Source organism: Elephas maximus, chromosome 22 (assembly GCF_024166365.1).
Source record: "Elephas maximus indicus isolate mEleMax1 chromosome 22, mEleMax1 primary haplotype, whole genome shotgun sequence".
NCBI lineage: Eukaryota > Metazoa > Chordata > Mammalia > Proboscidea > Elephantidae > Elephas > Elephas maximus.
In genome coordinates this window covers 20,267,733-20,292,951 of record NC_064840.1, presented here as the reverse complement: position 1 = coordinate 20,292,951, position 25,219 = coordinate 20,267,733, and the positions used below count along the sequence as shown (strand labels likewise).

Sequence of the window (25,219 nt, the reverse complement as noted above, 5' to 3'; positions counted from 1 at the left end):
TGTGCAAAGAAAAAAAGTAAACATGCCAATGTCACCACAGGGATGAAAGTGAAGAGGACTAGAAGCATTTGCTCATGAAGATCAGAGACCACAGCCTTCAGTCTGGATTACACCTCCAGATAAAGAAAACAGAAATCCTTACAACTGGACCAATAAGCAACATCATGATAAACGGAGAAAAGATTGACGTTGTCAAGGATTTCATTTTACTTGGGTCCACAGTCAACACCCACGGAAGCAGCAGTCAAGAAATCAAAAGACGCATTGCATTGGGTAAATCTGCTGCAAAGGACCTCTTTAAATGCTGAAGAGCAAAGATGTCACCCTGAGGACCAAGGTGCGCCTGACCCAAGCCATGGTGTTTTCAGTTGCCTCGTATGCATGTGGAAAGCTGGACAGTGAATAAGGAAGACAGAAGAAGAACTGACCACTTTGAATTGTGGTGCTGGCGAAGAATATTGAATATACCATGGACCACCAAAAGAAGAAACAAATCCGTCTTGGAAGAAGTACAACCAGAACGTTCCTTAGAAGCAAGGATGGCAAGACTGCGTCTTACATACTTTGGACATGTTGTCAGGAGGGATCAGTCCCTGGAGAAGGACATCATGCTTGGTAAAAGTACAGGGTCAGTGGAAAAGAGGAAGACCCTCACCAAGATGGACTGACAGAGTGGCTGCAACAATGGGATCAAGCATAACAAGGATTGTGAGCATGGTGCAGGACCGGGCAGTGTTTCATTCTGGGGTACACAGGGTAGCTGACTCAGCAGCACCTAACAACATCTTAGGGGAAGTAATAAGTACTAGAATAAAGAAATGAGAATCAGGGTCTCATTTAAGGTTATAACCACTAGAACAAAAACATCGACCTTATTAGTAGAAATACACAAAGCAGCCTTTTAAAAGCAATGAAATCAAAATACAAAGTGGCTGAACTAAGATCAGACGTCTGTCATATCGATAATGTAAATGGGCTAACTTCTCCTACTCAAAGAAATAAAAAAAGACATTCAAATTGGATCACAAAGCTTAATCTAACTCTACAGTATGAGTCACAGCTAAACAAAGTAATTCCGAACAGTTGAAAGGAAAGGATTGGCAAAGGTTTAAGGAAAATGCAAATGAAAGCAGAGGTTGCTGTCACAATAAATAAAAGTCAATCCAGGCCAAAAAGTATTAAATAATGCAAAAAAAAAGGGGGGGGGTACAGTTCACGGTGAAGATTTCAGTTATTAATATCTATGCATTAAATAACAAAGCAAAACATAAGGCAAAAGGTCTAAGTGCCGCAAGGAAAAACAAAGGGGAACACATCAGCAGTAGACATTTAATTCGTTTCCCTGTCTGTGACAGGTAAGTGGGGACAAAGAGGACCCGACTAGCATAGTTGATGAGGTAGATATAATTGGTACATACCAAACTGTGAAGCCTGAAAATGAAGCCACACCTTCTTTTCAAGTCCCCATAAAAAAATTCACAAAGCTTATATATATCATAGCTTATATCACAAGGGAAACCTCAATAAACTCCAAAAAAAGTAGAAATAGTAGCATTTTTTGATCATAATGTAATAAAGCTAGAAACAGCCAAATGCAAAAGCGCCTACTACATGGGTGGGTGGGACTCAAACCAAAATTATAAAATATCTAGAAAATAGTAATGAAAGTACCACGTTTCAAGTCCTATAGGATACAGCTAAAGGGGTGCTCAGAAGGAATTCAGAGCCTTAATTTTTCCTTTCTTTGTGTTTTTTATTAATATAAAGATTTGTCACCAACTCAGGAAATTAACAATAGGAAACCAAGGAAAGCAGAAGGTATTCATAAAGGTAAAGGCATAAATTAACGAATGAGAAACCAGAAAATGGTACATACTAATAAATAAATCTTAAAGATGGTTCTTTGGGGGAGGGGGTAATCTCCTGGCTAACTAACCTAATCAAGAAAAACAGGGAAAGAAGCACAAAATACATAAGAAATAATGGTGAAACGTAAAAAATTGTTTTGTTCAATGTCATGCAAATAAATATGACAACCTGGATAAAATGGATACTTTTCGAGAGACATATCATTTACCAAGCTCATTCAAGAAGCCATACAATGATGAAACAGACCAAGTTTTACAGAAGAAATACAGAAAATTATCAAAAAGCTACTCATCCCCCAAATAAAGCATTAACCCAGGTGGTTTCATGGGGGACCAACCAAAGAGATTCTTCTATTTCTATTTATAAACTGTTCCAAAGCATAGCGAAAGAAGGAAAGCTTCCGTTCATTCTCTTTATGAAATGAGCAAAATATTCATAGGAAAACCCAACAAAAATTGTCCCCACAAAAGAAAACTAAAGCCCAATCTCACTTATAAAATTGAGGCAAAATTCCAAATAAAAGAGCATTTCAGGCATACGTGTCCCCCCCTCAAAATATGTGTTGGAATCCTGACCCCTACACCTGTGCGGGATACCTGTAGATGTAATCCCGTTTGGGAATAGGGTTTTCTTTTTTGTGTTAAGGAGGCTATTATCAGTGTAGGGTATGTCTTAAACCAACCACTTAAAACAAAAAACCAAACCCACTGCCATTGACTCGTAGTGACCCTATAGGACAGAGCTGAATGTCCCCCGTACCTGGTGGATTTGAACTGCCAACCTTTTGGTTAGCAGACATAGCTCTTAACCTCTACGCCACCAGGGTTTCCCAGCCATTTTCAGGGGCACCTAAAAGGAGCAAGGAAGCACAAATGGGGAAAGACTGATCCCACGTGGAGACATGGGAACAGAGGAAGCCCAGCTGAAAGAGACAAGGATTTCCCCCAAAGCAGAAAGCCTTTGCCTAGAGTCAGTGCCCTGAATTCAGAGTTCTGGCCTCCTAAACTGTGAGAAAATAAATTTGTTTGCTAAAGCACCCCACTTGGTGGTATTTCTGTTATAGCAGCACTAAGAAACTATGACTGCAATAAAAAAATATTCATCATGACCAAGGGGGGTTCAATCCCAGAAATACAAGGATGGTTCACTATTAAGAACTCTATTAATATAATTATTCATATTAACAGATTAAAGGAAAAAAACGTACCATTATCTCCATAGGCAATGAAGAATCAGTTGGCAAAGTTCAACTGCCATTCTTAATGAAGCAGGAATAGTGGAGACTTATTTAAACTGATAAAATATCTATCTACCCCAAAGGTGGCATTTTGTTTAATGGGGAAATGCTAGAAGCTTCTTGTTAAAGTCAGGGACAAAGCAAGAATGTCTATTATCACCACGGTTATTCTTCATTGTTCCAGAAATAGCAGTCAACACTACTAAATAAGACAAAGAAATTAAGGTATAAAACTTAGAGGAAAAAAAAAAATTATCACTTACAAATGATATGAAAATACACCTGGAAAACCTAAGAGACTGAAATTGAGAAACCATCGCAAACCATGAAAGATGTCAGTAATGTGGCAGAATTTAAAAGCCTTCATATAAATAACCTCCATTTAGAAGATGTAGTAGAAGAAAAGACCAACCAAAAAAGATAAACTATCCACAAGTTAACTTACCCAAAAATGTACAGAATCTAAACGAAACAACTATGAAAACATTCCTGGGGGTCACAAAAAGAGGCCTGAATAAAGGCACGTCACGTTCCCGAAGGGAAAAAGACATCGTAATAAACCCATTGCCACTGAGTCGATTCTGATTCACAGTGACCCTACAGGACAGAGTAGAACTGCCCCATAGGGTTCCTAAGACTGCCACAGCTTTCCTCCCGTGGAACGTGGAACGTGGAACGTGGAACCGGCTGATGTGTTTGAACTGCTGACCTTTGACCTTTTGGTTAGCAGCCAAGCACTTAACCACTGCACCACCAGGGCGACTTAAAGGCATCATGAAAGTGTCAATTCTTCCTAAGTTTATGTACAAATTTGATGCAATCCCAGTAAAAACAGGATTTTTGTTTTAACCTACAGCTCAGACAGAAAAATATATAACAGCCACGAAAATTCCAGAGGAAAAAAAGAATAACGAAGAGCAACAAGTACCACCAAATATTGAAATGTATTGTAATGCTATGCTGATTAAAACACTATGGTACTCATACTTGAATACACTTGGAACCATACCTTACACTTCACACCACATAAATTACAAGACAATTATAGATCATATATTTAAAAAAATAAAACCATTAAAGAGCTAAAAGAAGCCTTGGGGAAATTAAAAAAAAATAATAATCTCAGCATGAGGAGGCACTTTCTGAGTATGACACAAAACTCAAAAGCCATAAAAAGAAGCACTGACAAATTTTACTGCACAAAGAAAAGTCCTACATGGCAGAATCAAAGACAAGTGACAAATTGGGGAAAACATCTGCAATTCATATCACAGACAGAAGTCTAATTCCATTATATACAACTAGCTCCTATAAATAAGGCCCAAAACAACCCAATCGAAGAGACAAAGATTAGCTCAAAGGAAAATCAAATGGCTTAACCTCATTCATATTAGACTTAATTTAAAACTACCCTATGACCTTGCATGACCCTACAATTCCACTTCTAGGTGTATACCCAAAAGAACTGAAAGCAGGAAGGCCAGGTACTTGTACACCAATATTCATTTCAGAACTATTCACAACAGCCAAAAGGGGGAAACAACCCCAGTGTTCATCAACAGACGAATGGAAAAACAAAATGTGGCATATACATACAATAGACTACTACTCAGCCATAAAGAGAAATGAAGTCCTGATACATACCACAACGTGGATGAACCTTGAAAACATGTTGAGTGAAGTCAGTCTGTCAGAATAGGACAAATATTGTATAATACCACTTACATGAGATATCTAGAATAGAGGAATACATAAAAACCCATTGCAATTGAGTCGATTCTGACTTATAGCGACCCTATACAACAGGACAGAACTGCCCCACTGGGTTTCCAAGGAGTGCCTGGTAGATTTGAACTGCTGACCTTTTGGTTAGCAGCCCAACTCTTAACCACTGTACCATCAGGGTTTCCAGCAAATACATAGACCTAAATTTATCAGAGGTTATCAGAGGTGGGTGAGTGGGAGGGAGGGGAAAAGGGGAACTCACTGCTTAGGGTACCCTGAGCTTCTGTTAATGGTGATGGAAAAATCAAGAAACATTTCGTTGTGATGCAAGTTCAAGTTGAAACTGAGGAAAATTAGAACAACTTCATGAAAGCCAAAGTATGACCTTGAGTATATCCCACCCCAACTTAGAGACCATCCAAGAATAGATTTGATGCATTGAACACTGATGACTGAAGACCAGATGAGTTGTGGAATGACAGCAAGGACATCATACATGAAAAAAACATGAGGTCATTAAAAAGACAGGAAGGAAAGAAAAGACCAAAATGGATGTCAGAAGAGGTTCCGAAACTTGCTCTTGAACATTGAGTAGCTAAAGCCAAAGGAAGAAATGATGAAGTAAAAGAGCTGAGTGGAAGATTTCAAAGGGCAGTTTGAGAAAACAAAGTAAAGTATTATAATGACATGTGGAAAGACCTGGAGATAGAAAACCAAAAGAGAAGAACACGCTCAGCGTTTCTCAAGCTGAAGAATGGAAGAAAAAAACTCAAGCCTCGAGTTTCAATAGTGAAAGATTCTACGCAGAAAATAGTAAACGACGCAGGACGCATCAAAAGATGGAAGGAATACAGTCACTGTCTCAAAAAGAACTGGTCAACGTTCAGCCATCTCAGGAGGTAGCAATATGATCAGGAACCAATGGTGCTGAAGGAAGAAGTCCAAGCTGCACTGAAAGCTTTGGCGAAAAACAAGGCTCCAGGATCAAAGGAGAATGAAGAACACCAAGGTCACAAGATAATTATGAGCCCAAGAAACAGAAAGGGCCACATGAACTAGAGACTTACATCACCCTGAGACCAGAAGAACTAGATGGTGCCCGGCCACAACCGATGACTGCCCTGACAGGGAGCGCAACAGAGAGCCCCTGCGGGAGCAGGAGATCAGTGGGATGCAGACCCCAAATTCTCATAAAAAGACCAGACTTAATGGTCTGATTGAGACTAGAAGAATCCCGGCGGTCATGGTCCCCAAACCCTCTGTTGGCCCAGGACAGGAACCATTCCCGAAGACAACTCATCAGACATGGAAGGGACTGGACAATGGGTTGGAGAGAGATGCTGATGAAGAGTGAGCTACTTGTATCAGGTGGACACTTGAGACTGTGTTGGCATCTCCTGTCTGGAGGGGAGATGGGAGGGTAGAGAGAGTTAGAAACTGGAAAAATGGTCACGAAAGGAGAGACTGGAAGGAGGGAGCAGGCTGACTCATTAGGGGGAGAGCAAATGAGAGTATGTAGTAAGGTGTATATAAGTTTATGTGTGAGAGACTGACTTGATTTGTGAACTTTCACTTAAAGCACAATAAAAATTATTTTAAAAAAAAATGGATGCAGAGCCTCTTTGCCAGGAAATTTGGAAGACAGCTACCTGGCCAACCGACTGTTGAAATGCTCGAACAATATCATTAATATCACATGCAAGTAAAATTTTGCTGAAGATCATTCAAAAGTGGCTGCAGGAGTATATCAACAGGGAACTGCCAGAAATTCAGCCGGATTTAGAAGAGGATGTGGAACCAGGGATATCATTGCTGATGTCAGATGGTTCCTGGCTGAAAGCACAGAATAACACAAAGATGTTTACCTGTGCTTTGTGGACTATGCAAAGGCATTCGACTGTGTGGATCATAATAAATTACGGGAATTCCAAAACACTTAATTGTGCTCATGAGAAACCTGTACATAAATTAAGAGGCAGTCATTCAAAAAAAACAGAACAAGGGGATACTGTGTGGTTTAAAGTCGGGAAAGGTATGTGTCAAGGTTGTATCCTTTCACCATACCTATTCAATCTGTATGCTGAGCAAAGAAAATCCAAGAAGCTGGACTATATGAAGAAGAACAGGGCACCAAGATTGGAGGAAGACTCATTAACAACCTGCATTATACAGATGACACAACCTCGCTTGCTGAAAGTGAGGAAGATTTGAAGCACTTACTAAGATGAAAGAACATAGCCTTCAGTACGGATTACACCTCCACACAAAGAAAACAAAAATCCTCACAACTGGACCAGTAAATAACATAAAGATAAATGGAGAAAAGACTGACGTTGTCAAGGATTTCATTTTACTTGGATCCACAATCAACACCCATGAAAGCAGCAGTCAAGAAATCAAAAGACGCATTGCAAAAAAAAAAAAATTTTTTTTTTTTTTTGCAAAGGACCTCTTTAAAGTGTTTACAAGCAAAGTTGTCACCTTGAAGACCCAAGCCATGGTGTTTTCAGTTGCCTCATGCATGTGAAAGCTGAACAATGAATAAGAAAGACCAAAGAAGAATTGATGCATTTGAATTGTAGTGTTGGCGAAGAATATTGAATATACCATGGACTGCCAAAAGAATGAACAAATCGGTCTTAGAAGAAGTACAGCCAGAATGCTCCTTAGAAGCGAGGATGGTGAGACTATATCTCACATATTTTGGACATGTTATAGGAGGGATCAGTTCCTGGAGAAAGACATCATGCTTAGCAAAGTAGAGGGTCAGTGAAAAAGAAGAAGACTCTCAACGAGATAGATTGACACAGTGGTTGCAACAACGAGCTCAAGCATAACAACGATTGTGAGGATGGCGCAGGACCGGGCAGTGTTTCATTCTGTTGTGCTTGGGGTCACTATGAGTCAGAACCGACTTGACAGCACCTAACAACAACAAGTTGAACAACAATTTGAATGTGGTTAATGTCCCTGAATTGTACATGTAAAAAATGTGGAAATGGCCAAAGTTTTGTGACCTATATATTTACCACAATAAAAAAAAAAATCATTTCTGGGGAAAAAAAAAAAACTGCACCGTGATACTATTTTCACTGACCAAGTGAGCAAAGCCTCCAGGTTTGATGCCATGCCATGCCGTGCCAGTGGAGGCGTGGGGAAAGGGGTTCACCGCACAGTGCTGTGGGGTGTCAACAGGTACGACATCTAAAGACGTCAGTAAGACCCACATCTATCAAAGCTACCCATGCACGTACCTCTGGCCCAGTGTTTCCACTTCTAGGTATTTATACTACAGACTTACAACCCTGTGACCCCATGACACATACTCGGTTTTACTGCCACATTGCTTGTAACAGCACCAGGTTGGGTACAGTCTGAGTAGGTGACCAGTCACATAAATTATGGCTCCTTCCTTGCTATGGAAAACTATGTGGCTGTAAACAAGAACAAGGATGCCCCCTAGATGTTGACATACAGGATATATTGCGCGCGTGGAAAAGCGAGGTGCAGGAGGTGTGTAAAATACGTGCGCGCACACTTTTGCTGGCCGTGCATACATCTTCCGGAAGGATACCCAGGAAGCTGATAACACTGGCTGCCTCTTGGAAGGGGAGCAGTGTTTGGGCAACAGGGGACAAAGAGGGGCTTTCGTCTGTATACCCTTTATTTCTTTTGAATATTGGACCACATGAATGTATTGTCTAAAGAAAGGTAAATATTACAAAAGAAAAGCAATTGTGTAAACAACAATGCTAAATGGCAACTGATTCTTGGTTAGGTCAGAGGCAATAGGGAAGGGTGGGGACTGTGGTGAACTGGAGATGGATGTCCCCTTTTAAGAGGCAATAATTCAGTTCTCACCAACAGCAGGAGTGCAGGAACACAGGCCTTTGGTACCGGATCCTCTGATTTTTTTTCAAGAGACACTAGAAGTCCAGTTTTATGCAAATCTCCCTATTTTTAAATACTTTCAAGTGCTTCTTTTTTTTTTTTTTGAACCATATGGGGGTTAAAAATAATCAGACTAGAGGGTTTGGGATCTGTGTCCTAGGTGATCAAGAAGGACAGACCCTTGGAAGCCACTGAGTGCAGCTCCCGAAGTTAGACATATTAAAGCAGCAAGGCCCAGAGAGGGGAAGAATGTGCCCAAGGTCACACAGGGAATCGGGCCCCTAGCTGGGACTAGAATCCCATTCAGGACTATTTTTGCTTCCACTTTATCCTACTTTCGGCAAACATGAGAAAATGACAGCGAGGGAGACAGACACAGCACATGTGGGGATGCAGAGAAGGGCTGTGGTGCCGGTAGTGGTCCGGGAAGGCTGCTGGGGAGGAGGTCAGCTTGAGGGGAGACCCAGTGGACATTGGCCAAAGGTGGGGGTGCCATTGTGGGGAGGGACTGCACAGCTGGGCAAAGGCTGAGAAGCCCAAAAAGAATGTGGAGAGTCTAGGTATGAGTAGCATCCCTGGCTCGGGGGCCTACTCTACAAAGGCCCTGAGCTTGCGAGTGAGCTTGGTGTGCCCAGGGAAGAGAAAAAAAAAACCCTGTGGACTCAGAGTGGACAGAGGGAGGGGACGGGGCTGGGGAAGGGGCTGGTCCACTCACACTTGCGCAGCTCCAGGCTCTTGCTTGGGCAGGCCAGGTGTTGGCCCGGTGGATTCTGGGTCCTCTGCAGACAGGCCAGCATGGCTGAGCTGGGGGCCCGCAGTGGGGCGTGCTCTGTGGCAGGGTCCCTGTGACAACGAGATGAGGTGCTTGTCATATGGGTTGCTCCATACCTGCCTCCCCTACCACTCACCACTGGGAGTTCCTGCCAGCAGCCTCCATCCCTCACCATGAAGAAATGAGAGACTTTCAAAGCAGAGACCCTTCCTCCCCCATTTGACAGATGAGGAGATTGAGGCCTGGAGGCATCAAGAGGCTCATTGAGGCCTCACAGGAAGTAAAAGAGTCCAGGTCTCTAGAGTGGTGGCTTTCCACTACGTCAGGGGTAGAGCTGACCAGTCACGGGCCCTGGGCCCCGCTCAGCATGCATGTTACTTCCTCCAGGGACCTCACTGATGCCCCCTGACTTGGCCAGGTGTCTGTTCCCACAGAGCCTGTCCTACCAGCTAGTGGCAGACATCCAGCTCTTTATAACCACTCGTGAACAGATCTGCTCCTCAATTGGCTTGAGGTCATCAAGGGTGAAGACCACATCTGGTCATCTTTGGTGTCTGTGTGGAGGCGGACCCAGGAAATGGTGGTGGGTGCTGGTGCCCTGATTTATCTAGCCATTGGTCTGCCCCCTGCCTGGGGTGTCCGCACAGCACCTCCGAGTGGGAGGTGTCCAGGATGGGGTCCCTGGGAGGACAAGGGGCGCTCTAGCCCCTATCCCTCCTGAGTCTAACCTTGACCTCAGACTGAGCCTAACCTTGACCTCTGACTGAGCCCTGAGCCCCACCTCCATGTGCCACCAAGGCTGCCCTGGGGTGACCCGGGACCTCTGTTGCTGCCTGACCGAGCTTCCCACCCAAATGAGGAGGGCAGGGCCATGTACAGCAGCTTCGCCAGCCAGGTCTCCCTTAGGTGGCAGCTCAGACATGACTCCGACAGGTCCACTGCTCACCCAGCCTCAGTCAGAACACCTGGCCGACAGTCACATGGAAATGCGTGTTTTAGCTTCACGCAGCCCACTTTCCTGCTGACGGGCTGAGGAACATTCCAGAGAGCCCACACCCCCTGAGTGGCAGAGTCAGAGCGGGCAGGATCTTGGAGACTGCGGTGAGAGGCTGGGAGTCTCCCCACTAGTGCCTTCCTTCCTTCCCTCACAGTAAAGAGAAGGCAGGTCCAGGTGGAGGTTCAGCTCTGGCCATCCCTGATGTCCACCAAGCCCTGGGTGCCCCAATCCCACCCCCCACCCCGAGTCCTGAGCTGCAAAGCTGGGTCAACTCCGTCCTCGTGCTGGTTTTGGAAAAAGAGAAGAAAGAAGCGGGGGTGTGTGTTTGAGGGGAAGAAAGGGAAGTTATTTAATACTAAACAGGTGTCTGGAGCCCCAAATTCTGCCGCTTTCTTCTAATAATGAAGTATTCATGAGGAAAAGCCTTTTTTCACTACTTTCTTAAGATCCTAATTTCACAACAAGCTCCTTGTTACGGCGCAATTATTCCAATCTTGTATTTCCCCGAGACGGTGGCAGCCTCCCGTCTGTCCTGGCCTCGCGGTAAATGAAAGACAATCACGTAACCACCTTTCATTATGCTCTATTTTACTTTCAGCAAAGGTAGCCTGAAAGAAATGATTTCCTCTGAAAGGGACTTTTATTCAGTTTCAAAACCAATTTTCTCCTATTACTGTCTCAAAAAGAGAGAGAGAGAGAAAGCGGGGAATGGATGTAGGGGGAGGCGGGTGGTTCTCAACCTCCCTCCCCCCCCAATCACCAGCCTTAACGCAGCAGCGACGCAATAAAAGCTGCAGTATCCACTTCCCGGCTTTGATTTCTGGTAATTTTAAAATATGCCATTACAATCAGGCAGAAATTATACAGTTTAAAAAGGAAGTGAAGTGGGGCTCATTGCAGGCATGAAAGCCCTTGACTGCCGGGACATGGCGCCTCGACTCAGGGCCTGGGAACCTGAGGGGTGTCAGTGGGGAGCAGTCCTTGGCAGGTCACCGCCACCATGTCCTTGGGCACACTGCACACTTGAGACGCATTTTGCCCACCTGGACACCCAGGGACGTGTGGACACTGGGCGCACTGCCCGCGCCCTCGGCGTCCACACATGCACCAGCTCACTCTCGCATACATGTATTTTCCAGGAGATGGGCATGCCTACACTCAATCCCGCGCCCACGTCGGTGTGACACGTGCCTTCACTCACATGGGCATCTGCTGGCACCCTCCCACACACACGCAGGCAGGCCCACGGGACACACGATCATATGCACACTGTGGACACCTGGAAGTAAGAGGCCTGAGGCAACTCCCCGAGCAGCTTGGCGTATCTGCTGCACTCCTCCCCTCCCTACCTCTCACTGCTCGGACACGGGTGGGGGGTGGGACACAGAGGGGAGCCGGAGAAGGCCAGTCAGTTGGAGCTAAGAAGACCTGAGCCCTCTCCTCCCACAAATGAGGAAACCCAGGCCAGAGAGGCAGCACCCAGCCCAGGGCCACACCATTGGGCTACGCTGCTGCCCACAGGTGGGAGGTCGGCACACTGCTAAGTTAAGGAAGCCTAGGCTGGAAGCCCGGGACCCTCACCCCTAGTGCTCACAATGTGACCCCACGGAAGCCGCTGGCCTTGAAAAGTGCTCTAGGACCCCTGTGGTCCCTTCCGTGTCTTTTTCTTCCAGGGCCCTGTCCATGCCCAGCCCCACCTACACAGGTCCTCCCCACCTCTGGCTTTTCCCCAACCCCTCCCCAGGACCCCACAACTCCCTAAGGGCCATACCTTCCCAGCATGCTCTGCCGCTGGAAAGGGTAGGCTGGGAGCTGTGTGTTACGGTGTGAGGGGCAGGTTGCTATCATGGGGCCTCCCTGGACCCCATCACCTGGCCTCCCAGATGTCCAGGCACTTCTGGGGGCCAAGAGGAATCGCCTGACTCAGCTTGGGGGCCACAGCAGACTTCCCAGAAGACACAGCATCCAAGCTGGGGCCTCCGCTCAGCTTTTCCAGGTCAGCTGCCTGGGTCGTTCCATCTCACACTTCTGGAGGACCAGCAGGCAAGGCCTGGCAGCCTGAGAACCATCCTTTACTTGGACAGCTTTTCTCTCTCTGCGCTCTTAGGCCTCCCAACGTACTGCCCAATCTCCCTGTGCCCTGCTGCTGGGGCAGATGGAGGGTCCAGGGTGGGAGAGGGGCTGGGCCAGCTGAATGTGACAAAGTAGATGACTACTTCCATTTCCTTGGTATCATCCCCACTGCCTACAAACAGGACAGAGTCAGGTCCCTCTCTCTGGCCTTCCAACTTCTCTGTCCTCGGAATAGAGCCAAGCCCTCTCTGCCTGGCCATCTGGACCCCCGTGGCTGGCCTACTGCCCCACCCCTCCCTCATGCTACCCCTTGGCCCTCTGTTGGCTACGCAGGCTGCCTCACACCTCCAACCCCCCTGCCCACAGCCCCACCACCCTGATCCATTCTGTTAACCTTGACTTATCTTTTCAGCCTCTGTCTCACTGATCCCCTCCTCTACAAAGCCTTTTTTGACCCCTCAGGTTGGAGGTGCCTCCTCTGGGGACCCTAATCACACTAAGTACAGTGGCCAATTTTCACATCTGTCTCCCTCCACCGGACTATGGGTTTCCCAGGGGCAAGGGCTGTGTCTTATTTCTCTCCCCATTGCCTGGCAAAGAGTGCTCATTTAATCAATATGCGTTGAATGAATGGTTGAATCAGCAAATTGCTTATTGTCAGATGAAGTTACCGAGGCCCAGAGAAGCCAAGCATCCTGTGCAAGGTCACACAGCAAGCTGGGAACAGACTGGGGTGGGTACCTAAAACACTCATGATCTTCCCATTGACCCAGGCCTGCCCCTCCCCAGCTGGCATTGTCCTATCTGCAAAAAGCCATTTTCAGAGCCCCCACCCAGTCTTCTTACTCCCCCGGCCAGGAACCAGCTTGGGAGCACTGCTCATTTTGAAACCCTGTCTGCAAATCAGACTGTTTATAAGTCCAAGGTCTTTTGTGACTTTAATAATAAAACCAGGCAGGGGGAGGGGGAAATGTCACAGCCTCAATGACAGAATGCTTTGGCACCATCCCTGACATGGGGGCTGATAAGACAGCCTTATCTCAGAGACGCCCCAAGGAAAAGGTCCCTCCGCCAGATAACTCCCCCAGCTGTTGATATGCCCTTTCATAGCTGAGGATTTAGATAAAGGAAACGTGACAGGGGAGGGGAAAGAAAGGAAGGAACTTTCCCAGTCCGAGGAGGAACTGAGTCTTTGCTGCTTGCCTTGGCAGAACAATGAGAAGGAGGAGAAGGATGTCTGCAGGCTGTCTTTATTTTTATTAAAAGAACAGGGAATTGGGGCCTTTGGCCCTGCCTGCCATTTGTCATCTCTCCCTTGCCGGGTGGCTACAGGGGCATCAGGGAGCCCCCAGGCCAGTGGCAGGGAGAACCCAGAAATAACAACATGCATGTTAGTACTATTACTGCTGTCCCATGGGGCAATTCTACTCTGTCACATGGGGTCTCTAGGAGTCGGAATCTAATCGACGGCACACAACTACCACTATAGCGAGGACTGAGTGAACGTTCCCTCTGTGTATCACGCCTCACCACATCCTCCTAATGGCCTCAGGGAGTGGGTTCTCTTCCCAGCCACTTTTCATAGATTAGGAAACCCTGGTGGCGCAGTCGTTAAGTGGCATAGCTGCTAACCAAAAGGCCAGCAGTTTGAATCCACCAGGCGCTCCTTGGAAACTCTATGGGGCAGTTCTACGCTGTCCTATAGGGTCACTAGGAGTCGGAATTGACTCCATGGCAATGGGTTTGGTTTTTTTTGTTTGTTTGTTTCACAGATTAAGAAACAATCACAGAAAAACCAAAACGGTTGCCATCGAGCAGATTCTGACTCATGGTAGCCTCACGTGTAACAGAGAACGGCTCCGTAGGGTTTTCTTGGGGGAGCAGGTCACCAGGCCTTTCTTCTGCATCGCTGGGTGGCTTCAGATGCCCAACCTTTAGGTTACTAACCGAGCGCAGGCTGCTTGCACCACCCAGGGCCCTTAACAGTCACAGAGTGGGGAAATAATCTGTTCAAGGCCACAAAGCTCCTAGGTGGCAGAGCCTGAGTGTCTCAACCCCAGCCAGAGCCTGCGCCCTCATCCCCGAACTGGACAGCCCCCACCCCTTGCCCTACCATGTGGGGGGCTGTCAGCCTGCAGCTCCCGGTCAGCTCGGCATGGAGGAGCAGAAGCAAGGGCATCTTCTCCCCAGTGCCCAAACCCACTCTGATTCCACTCTGGGAAGAGCTGGGCACAGAGGGGGAGGAGATGGGAGGGGGAGAAGGAGGGTTCCCAGGAGGCGACTTATTCATCCCATAAACATTCACAGAGGACAACGCGGCAAGGCTCAAGTTGGGTAGAACAATACTGAGATGAATAAAACCCAGGCACTGCCTGGTCAAAGGAACCGTTTTGAGGCAGCTGTCACTTACCCACTCATTGATTCATTCACTCACTCATTCATTCATTCAGGCAGCAAACACTCTGGAGCATCTGCCATGGGCCAGCCCTGCACCATGTGCTCGGAGTCTGGAAATCAGTGAGAATGTCCTGACAAAAGGGGACACCCAGCCGGAACGGACTCCCGTTCCCAAACCCAGCCCAAAGTGAAAATGGGACTTTTCTGCCTCCTCCCGTTCCTGCCTCCAACATTCCCTCGAAGTGGCAGAAGGGGACAGCAGGTGGGTGAAACTCTCCCTGCTGCGTCCTGCAGGTCAACAGTCTGCCCCCCACCAGGCTGAGCTGGCCCTGGAGCAGGCAGAACGTGGGGAACACAGCAGGGCCAGGCTGTGACCCTGTGAAGGCCATAGGCTGCGCCACTTCCAGTCTCCCCCCACCCCCAGAGTTTCCTACCCTGGCCTCTATGGCTCCACTCAAGGCCAGACTGGCTGTGGCTTGCAGGGGAAGGTTAAGCCAGGCCCTTCCTAACATCCAGCGGGGCTAGGAGTTCAGAGAGTCAACCTCAGAGGCCTCAGGGTGGTGCCTGCCAGCCAGGAGCCTGGGTTCTGATGGGCTGTGTGACCTTGAGGAAGTTGCAGCACCTCTTTGAGTCTCAGTTTCCCTAACTGAACAGTGATGGGGACTAGGCAAGCTGGTCGTACAAGACCTTGATCCTGCAGCTTGAACATGAGAGGATGTTATGATTCAGTTTTCACGCACGATCCAGGACACCTGCTCTAGACACAGTTCCTGTCCTTGAGGGATTTAGAATCCGGAGTACGGGACGAGACTGGAAGCTGGAACAAGCTAGCAGTTACGGAAAGTGCTGAGTGGACTGTCGGGACCCTGAGTTCCCTAAGGCGACAAGGCAGGTGCCTGCCGTTGCTCAGGGCCTCACAGCCTCTGGGGGAGGGGGGGAAAGGTGGGCACTCTCCTGCAGTTCTCCCCTCAGACCCGTCGGTGCCACTAAAGCTTCGTTCTCCTTCACCCTGTCCTGGACACAGAGTCTCCCCTCAAATGCAGGGACGAGTCTGAAATGGTGGGATGCGAATAAGCACTGGATCAGGAGTCTGGGTGAGCTGGGTTCAGACCTGGCTGTGTGGCCCTGAGTGGGTCACTTCTCCATGTGAGTGCCCCCGAGTCACAGCTGCCAGGCCTGGGTGAGCTTTTGATACACAGTGCCACATTTAATCCTCAAGCAACCCCAGGAGTAGGTTCTAGTCCAAACCCCATGTTACAGAAGAGGTAACCAAGGCTCAGAGACACTGGGTGACTTGCCCAAGAACACACAGCTATAAAGCCAGAAGGACTAACTACGAAACCAATGGTAGCGGAGGGCAGTGGCTCTGAGTGCAGTCTCTGGGGTTTTTCTGGCCTGAATTCAAATTTCAGCTCAGCTACTTATTAGCTCTGTGACCTTGGGCAGGTTATTTAACCCTTCTGGGCCTCAGTTTTCTCATCTGTAAAACTGGAAGAATAGTACTTTCCCCACAAGGTTGTTCTGAGATGTCAGTAAGAGAATGCCTGGTATGTAGTGTTTTTTTTTTTTTTTTTTCCTGTGGCCATCAAGCAGATTTCAACTCGTGGCAGTCCCTTGTGTGTCACTCATTCCATAGGGTGTTCAATGGCTGATTTTTCGGAAGTAGATCACCAGGCCTTTCTTTCAAGGTGCCCCTGGGTGGACTTGAACCTCCAGCATTTTTGTGTTAACCTTTTGCACCACCCAGGGACTCCTGGCATACAGTGTAGTTGTTGTTAGGTGCTGTCAAATTGGTTTCAACCCAGAGCGACCCTGTGAATGAAAACACTGCCTAGTCCCGCACTGTCCTCACACTTATTGCTGTGTTTGAGTCCACTGCTGCAGCCACTGTGTCAATCTGTCTTGTTGAGGGTCTTCCTCTTTTTCGCTGACCCTCTGTGAAATGCAGTAGGGCCTCCATAAAGGGCCACCGCTGTTCTTACTAATGAAACGTTGCCGTTACGCAGAATGAATCACTCTGCCTCTGGCCTGACTCACCTATAAAACAGAGAGAAGGAGTACTCCTTCCCAGTACTATGGAGGTGGTCAGGCATCACACACCCTAGCAGGCCAGGCACACGGGGCTCCTGCAGTGTTTCATGGAACCACCAGCTCCAGATGGAGCAGTCTGAACTGGAAAGTCAAGGCGGTGGGCTGGCAGAGGGGCCATGCTAACAGAGCCCAGCAGCTGGAGCTGGGCCAGCATGAAGCCTCAGTCAGCTCAGTCCTCCCTAACCAAGGAGGGGAAGGAAACCGGCCTGCCCTCGGCCAGGACAGAAGGCCGGGGATCCTTGGCCAGTAGTGTCCTAGGGATCTAGGTGCACAGTCCCTCCTGAGCTCTTCCTAGAGCTGTCACCTCGGGAGACGTCGCAGCCTTTTTCTCTCGTCCTCTTCTGTCCCTATCCCTGTCCCTACCGCCACCTGCCTCCCTCCTCTGCTGTCTCCCTGCCCCTCATTCTGTCTCTCTCTTCCTGACCCCATCTCTCCCCTACCCCTTTCCCTCTCTCTGTCTCTCTCTCTCTCCCCCACCACCCTGTCTATCTGCAAGGCAGCCAGAGCCGAGGCCTACCCCCACCCCCTCCTGGGCTCCCCCCCCCCACGCCTGCTCCAAGCCTGAGGCCTTCCAGGGGACCCTGTTAATAATTAAATGTTAATCTAAAAAGCAATTTGAGCTGCGGCTAGGCAGATCTGGTTAGAGATTATATTAACATGGAGGAGGCGAGGGTAATTTTCTTTAACCTGCTCCTGATCTCGCAAGCCCTCGAATCTTCGAGTCACACCGGTACTGCTGATTAAAGCGGCACAGGGCTTGGCTGTGGATAAGGGACCTGTGAAAAGTGATTATTTCCCACTGCCATTTGGGCTGCTGCACCAGAAGGGGATTTTCACTCACTCTCGTTTTTTAAGGGCAGTGGAGCGGGGCACTGCCCCCTTCAACAGGGAGGCCTCAGCTTCTGCCTGGATTACTGCTGCATCCTCCTACCTCCAGGCTGGGGGTCTCTCTAAAATGCAAGTCTGGTCACAGAGCAGACCTGGCTCGCTCTGTTCCCAGAACAGAGTGCCAGCCCCGGCCTGGCCCAACAGCCCTTCGTTCTGTCCTCACCTCCTGTCCTAGCACTTCGACTGGGCCCCGGTGCCAGAGAGCAGGAGCGACAGACAGGCAAACCAACAGTCACGCGTTCTGGACGGCAGCCGGAGTCCTGGGGTGGACATCCCCTTGCACAAACCTTGATGCCCACACTGCCAGGCTTCTGCCCAAGGCACCCCCCTGCCTGCAAGCCCTCCCCAGTTCTCTACATTCTGAGATTCTCTACTCGACCTTCAGTTGAAGCACAGGCTCCTCAAGGGCTTCTCCAGAGACATGCAGGTGCACAATAAACATCTGATGAATAATGGAATAAATGAGCACCCCAGGTGGCCCTCCTACACCCTCCACAGCTTCCTGGTGTTATCAGCCCAGTAGGCCCTCAGGAAAATGTCTCCTAAAGGAAGGAGGGTCAAGAGGATGGACTGGGGTGTTGGGGTACAGGGGGGCATAGGAAGGGTCTGGCTGGAGTACAGGGGTGAGGTTTGGGGCTGGGCAGCTGTCCCAGGGCCCTTGGGCAGCTGTCCCAGGGCCCTTCGGCACCACGGCCAGCTCCCAGTTCAAGGTCCCTTGGACAGGGGGCAGGACCGAGCCTGGGAGCAAGTGATGGCAGTCACCACTGGCACCGACCTTGACTGGTACCTGCCCCAGGCACCACTCCAACCCCTGGAAGTGCATGAGAAGCATGTATTAAGCCCCTACTGTGTGCCAGTTCCTGTTCTGGATGCTGAGTCAGTTGACAGCTGTCGGGCACTGCCCTCTCCTGGGGTGGAGGGAGGCGTGTTACAAGGCAGGGTGACAAGTGGTACCTGTGATGGGGCCACCCCTACCTAGCCTGGGAAGGTCAAGATGAAAGGTTACACCCACTGCCTTGTGAGAGGGTGATGGCATCATCTCTCAGGCTTCAGAACCAGATGCCTGAGCAAGAATCTTGGCTTTATTCCTTAACTCTGGGCCTTGGGCAAATCCCTCCATCTCTCTGACCCTCAGTTTCCTCATCTGGAAAAGGGGTTGATGTCTACCATGAATCAGTACAAATAAAGTGCCAGGGGCCATAGTAGGAGCTCCCTGAGTGGGAGGTGTTATTATAATTGCTTATGATTGTTACCAACAGGTGAAGAGGAAACAGCCAAGTGAAGACGGCAGGGAAGGGGACCCAAACATGGGACTGCTCAGGTGAGGGTGTGGGGACTAGAAGGAAATCAGTGGGGAACCTAAGCAGCTCCATGTTGCTGGAGAACGAACCCCCCTGGTGAGCAACTGAGAGCACCCCATGTGTGCAAGGCCAGCTGGGGGTCACTAGGAGGAGGTAGGGGTGAGAGGAGAGCCTACCACTAAGGTTCCCCACCTTCAAGGCAGGGAGACCCACCTCCTGTGGACAAGTGCTAGTTCTGGGCTGGGAGAGGCTTGGAGAAGGTGCTGGGGGTGGGTGGTTCAGATGAGGGCCACTGGCAACAGACTGGGCTGGCCCTCTTTGCCCTCTGATGGGTGGTACCTTCAGAGTGAGTGGGTGGGGCTCATTCTCATGCAAATGAGACTTAGGGAGGCCCCAGCTGGGGTGCAAAGGCCCTAATCACAAACCCCCCAGCCTCCTACCCTCTCCAGCACCCTTCCCAAGAGCCGGATCCCAAGGTCGGAAGTGCAGGGTGGCCTGATTGTATCTGTCATTTCAAGGTTCCTAGCTCCAGGGCTGGATTTTAGCTCCAGGCTAAGGAGCCCTGGTAGTACAGTGGTTAAAGAGCCTGGCTGCTAACCAAAAGGTCAGTGGTTTGAACCCACCAGCCACTCTGTGGGAGAAAGATGTAGCAGTCTACTTTCATAAAGACTGACAGCCTTGGAAACTCTATGGGGGCAGTTCTACTCTGTCCTATAGGGTTGCTATGAGTCAGAATTGACTTGATGACAACAGGTTTGGTTTCGTTGGTTAGTTCCAGCCTTGGCTCTGTAAGTAAAAGTGAAGTCCAGTCTCCATAGTCACCTTCCATTCCCGAATGCCATCAGATGCTATAATGGAGGCTGGGGGAGCTCCGCAGAAAGGCCTCAACCCAGGTTTTTGGGTGGAGGTCATGGAACCTTACACAGAGCCACACATAAACAGATAGGGGGCGTTACCAGAAGATGCTGGGACACTGGGGTCCCCAGGAGAGTAGTGGCATGTGCAAAGGGCAAAGACAAGACCCATCATGGAGCCCAGAAGGACTCAGGGTTCTAGCCATCCTCCCACCTATTTCCTTGTGTCTGCACCCACAGTTCTGGGTTAAACCTAGCAACAGGGAAGGAGAAAAGCTAATAAGAGCAGTAATAAGAGCTAGTTGTTATGTTTAGTGTCCCCCATGGGCTCAGCACTTCACATCCATCCCCTCGTGTAACCCACCCCACTATGGGGAGAAAGAGAAGACGACTCTGGCAGTTGTATTCATGAGGAAACAGAGACCCAAGGGGGGAAGGAGCTGTCCAGGACCCCAGGGCTGGGTGGTGGAGGAAGCAGAAAAGCCCTGTGCAAGAGGTGGGTCAGGGCCAGACTCCAGACCTGAGGAGTTAGACCCTGAGGGGAGTGGGCCCCTGGGCAAGAATGGCCCAGGGGTACTTGGAAAATAGAGTCCAAGGTTGGGGGGTAGAGAAAAGCGGCTACTCGGGGATGGCCTTGACTTTTAGCCTGAAGCCAAGGGTAGAAAACTCAGATGCTTCTGGGGTCAGGCTGGGGCAGAAATGAGAGGAGTGGTCTGGGCAGGGGCTCGGCAAATGCAAGAAAACACGCCTGCCCAACAACGGTGCCAACCACCCACCCGGCAACTGCATATCCCAACACCCTGCCTGGCTGTTCTACATCCTGCCACTGTGCCCGGCGACTGCACACCCCAACACTCAGCCCAGCAATCCCACACCCCAATACTCAGCCCAGCAATCCCACATCCCCACATTCATCCGGCAGCGAGTCCAGATCCCAACACTCTGCTCAGCAGTTCCACATCCCTGATTTTCCAGGAGAAGCAGGAATTCCTGATTTTTACATGAACTCTTCCAATTTTCAAAATAATTAAAAAAAAAATTTTTTTTTTAACCCCGAAGAGCCAACCAGCCCTCCTATGCGGGCCAGGTGTCTGACATTTGCCCTTTGCTGTGAGCCAGGGTAGAGGTCATGGGTGTCCTCACCCCTTCTCTGGTTGAGGTGCTACCTCCTTGTCATCGGCCACAGGACACTATGACTTAGAAAGAGCAAGGCTCGGGAGCCAGACCGCCTGGGTTCCAAGCCCAGCTCTGCCACTCCCTAGCTAGCTGTGTGATTGTCTCCAGGGCATTTTTCTTCTTCTTTGTGCTTCTCTGTATTTCCCGTTCTTCTACTGTGAACAGGCATCACCCTTTCTAGGGGTGGAGGTGTGGGGGAAAATAACTTTTCAAAAGGGATTTCAACTCCTGACCACCTGAAGAAGAGGAAAGTGGTGCTCGGTGTCAATTCACTCACGTGGCAGTGAGCAGCTGCCCCGGAAATCCCGGAAGGATGACGAAGATGGGGTAGGGTGAGAGGCAGGAGGACAGAAAGCCCCAGAGGCTTTGATGTCCATGAGTGGCAGGAAGCAGGGAACTTTCTGGACAGCCAGAGCTGGGCCAGCTAACCCGCCAGCAGGTGCTGTCAGTGCCTCTTCTAAAACAGGTCCTTGGCTGGCCCCATCACATCCCAGCCTCCACACCATTCTCCACCCCGCAGGGGCCAGGCGAAGCTTTTCCGTGTGTAACTCAACCCTCTCCCCACTCAACAATCCCCCACTGGCTTCCACTGAGTTCCCAATAGGATCCTCTGAGGCCCGTGTGACCTCCCCTCCCGTTCCACTGTCTCTGTCTCCTCGCTCATCCAGCTTAGTCACACTGGCCATCTTCCTGGTCCTCTAACAGGCCAACCAAGGTCCTACCCCAGGGCCTTTGCACTTCCAGCTTTCTCTCTACCCAAGTACTCTATACCAGTGCTGTCTAAGACAAACAGAATGTGAGTCCCGTCAGTAATTTTAACTTTTCTAATAGGGGAAATTAAGTTTCATAATATATTTTATTTAATCCAATATATTCAAAATATCATTTCAACACACAGTCAATATTCAAAAGATCCTAATGAGGTATTTTATTCTTTTTCTCACCTAGGTCTTTGAAATCTGGTGTTTATCTTCCACTCAGGAGTCCCCGTGTGGTGGGAACGGTTAAAGTGCTCAGCTGTTAACCGAGAGGTTGACGATCCAAGTCCTCCCAAGAGGCTCCTCGGGAGAAAAGCCTGGTGATCTAACTTCTAAAAAATCAGCCATCGAAAATCCTGTGGAGCACAGTTCTACCCTGACACACATGGGGTCACCATGAGTTGGCACAGATTCATCAGCAGCTGGTATTTTACAGGACTTCTCAATTCCAGCTTGCCTCAGTGCAGACGCTTAATAACCACCTGTGGACAGCTCTGTCCCCAGCATGTCCCCAACTCCCATAAGTAGGCACTTTTTGTGCCAGCTCCATCTCCCCATTCACACCTCAGCTGAAATACCACCTCCTCCAAGAAGCCCTCCTTGACCACGCTAAGTTGGCAACTCTCTGCTCCAGCCACCATGCCATCACCATTCTATTTCCTCTGTTGTTCTTACCCCTCTCTGAAATTATCTTACTGATGACTAGCTTGGGGTCTTCTGTAGACTCTGCTAGATGCACAGTAGGGCACACAGGTGCTCAGGGTGGGCAGGTGGGTGAAGGCAGAGGCAGGAATGGCAGTGGGCGCAGGCTCAGGGCACTGGTCCACCCACCTCATTCTGAACTGCACTCAGCAATAAAAGGCAGGATGGAGTGTGTGTGTGTGTGTGTGCACGCACACGCTCCTGCACGGGCACAGTATATGTGTGGGGGACGTGTGTACATCCCCTCCTCCCCCTGCCCCTCCGAGCTTCTGAAAAGCAGCCCCAGAAGATGGGAAGATGGGCCTTCTTTCAAAATCAGCCCGGCGCAGAAAAACGGCTGTGACAGCACAAAGCCGAGATTGAATCAGCGACGGCCCGATTGCCTGGTGACGGTTACAAATGATCTGATGTGGAAAAGACGGGCTCAGATGTGTGCAGAACAACGGCGGCTCCGCGCCCCTGTGCGCCAGACAATGGGTGGCTGGGTGGGCGGGCAGGTGGCTCCCAGGGGCCCAGAGCAGAATGAGCCGATGGCTCGGGCCCCAGGACAGGCTTGTCATGGAGCAGACCCTTCCTGAGGGCCAGGCCTGGGCTTGGCGGTGCCAGGGCACCAAACCCATGGGCCCTGCTCAACAAGGACGGTCACAGATGCAGGGGGAAATGGGCACTCCCCGAATGCCCACAACCTGGGGATGGTATGCCCCAACGTGCCACCAAGTGCTTAGCTCTGGGCAACTGGATGAGGGGTGAATTTTATTTTCTTCATCAGACTGGTCATTGCTGTTGTTAGGAGCCATCTGGTCAATTCCAACTCACAGCAACCCCATGTGACAGAGTAGATCTACCCCACGGGGTTTTCTTGGCTGTAATCTTTACAGAAGCAGATCTCCAGGCCTTTCTCCCGCATAGGTGCTGGGTGGGTTCGAACCACCAACTTTTAAGTTAGTAGCCAAGTGCTTAACCATTGTGCTACCAGGGCTCCTTTCAAATACTACATGATAAATATTACTACTTTCCTAACAGGGGAAGAAAAAGAATCTACTCCCTACTCCTCGGCCCCCCCAGCCCAACCTCCACCTTTGTACTTAGCCTCAGAAAGGGGGTGGAGAAGCTACCCTCTCTACCATACACAGCTCTGTGACAGCCATTGGAAACGGTCCCTCCCCTACCCACAAGTGACAGGTGGGGGTTTGACCCTCCGTCTGTGAGACTCCTCGGCCTATGCTCTTAACCACCTAGTAACATAGGTTATCTCATAGTGACCCTTCCCTCAGCCCTGTGTGAGGTGGCTGGGTCCAGAGAGGGTGTGCAGCTTGCCCAGGAGTGCACAGCAGTGAGGTGGCCGGGCCTCAGGCCTCACAGAACCATTCTGAGTCCTTCTACTCCAAGGCCAGGCACGTAGTAGATGCTGGATAAATCCCTGTTGGGCAAACAGAGGGATGGCTGGTGGCTTATTTCCTGCCTGCTCCCTGCGTGGCCCAGGGTCCACAGCTCTCCTCTCCTCTTCACCCTGGCCATCTGCCCTGGGCCTTGGGGGTCTCCCTCCCCTTTGTTTCATTAGACACTTTACCACTTCGACCTCAACCCCACCGTATACCTAGAACACCTGGGCCACCCCAAGAACTGAGTGCTGAATGAGTACCACAAAGTGCTTAGTTCTGAGCAACGGGTGGGCAGGCAGAGGTGGCAGGGCTGGCAGCGATTTGTCAAGACCCTCCTCTCTCGGGCCCAACTGTCACCTGTCAGTCAGGGGCTCCAGCCCATGTCGCTGAGGTTCAAGGTCTGGGAAGCTTCTGGAGGAAGGAGAGGGCCTATCCCACTGGAGTTCTGAGCTGGGGGTACTTCCCCTGCAGTGGCCACACATCTCAGTTCTTGCTGGAGCTCAAGACCATCTTGTGAGTGAGGTGTGAGTGTAGCCATGCCCCCATTCTCCAGAGGGGATGCAGAGGCTCAGAGAGGAGGGGAATTTGCTCAAAGTTACCAGGTGGGTAAGGATGTGCACTGGGGTCTGCTGGACCCTAAAGCCCATGGCATGGCCGTGCCAAGGGGGGCTGGGGTTCCAAGTGGGCAGCCAATGTCCCACATGACTGGTCACTTCTAAGATGGGCACCAGGAGCCAGGCCTCTGACCCAGGCCCTGAGCCACCTTCCCTGGCCTTGGACCTGAGTGGCTGGCATACAAAGCTAATCCCAAAGGGGTTGTCCTGAGGCCAGTGAAGTCACACACACCCCACCCTTACCCACACAATGACATCCTCCTCTTCCTCACTCCAGACACACAAGGCACTGCCCTTTGGTCCCTGATAGGAGGCGTCCGCCTAGAAAAAGCAAAACAGCGCGTGGCTCTGGCACACACCCAGAACTGAATTTGAATCCCTGCTCTGCCACTTATTAGCAGGGCTATATTGAGTCAATCACTGAGTCCCTTGGGGCCTCAGTTTTTCCCATCCGAAAAATGGAATTAGAATGGCACTCCTCACCTGGCCGTG

General features: G+C 49.7%; 1 protein-coding gene across 2 annotated transcripts in view; it reads right to left on the bottom strand.

The window, feature by feature from the left end:
• Positions 1-25,219, bottom strand: part of FAM222A (family with sequence similarity 222 member A) — a 72,150-nt gene that overhangs the window by 29,440 nt on the left and 17,491 nt on the right. The window contains exon 2 of one of the 2 annotated variants that reach the window (XM_049866085.1): positions 9,438-9,565. In XM_049866085.1, the coding sequence (XP_049722042.1) occupies positions 9,438-9,519 (82 nt within the window). In that variant the 5' untranslated portion in view covers positions 9,520-9,565. Of the gene's footprint in view, positions 1-9,437; positions 9,566-25,219 lie in introns of those variants that run through there. The other variant, XM_049866086.1, reaches the window with a different exon arrangement.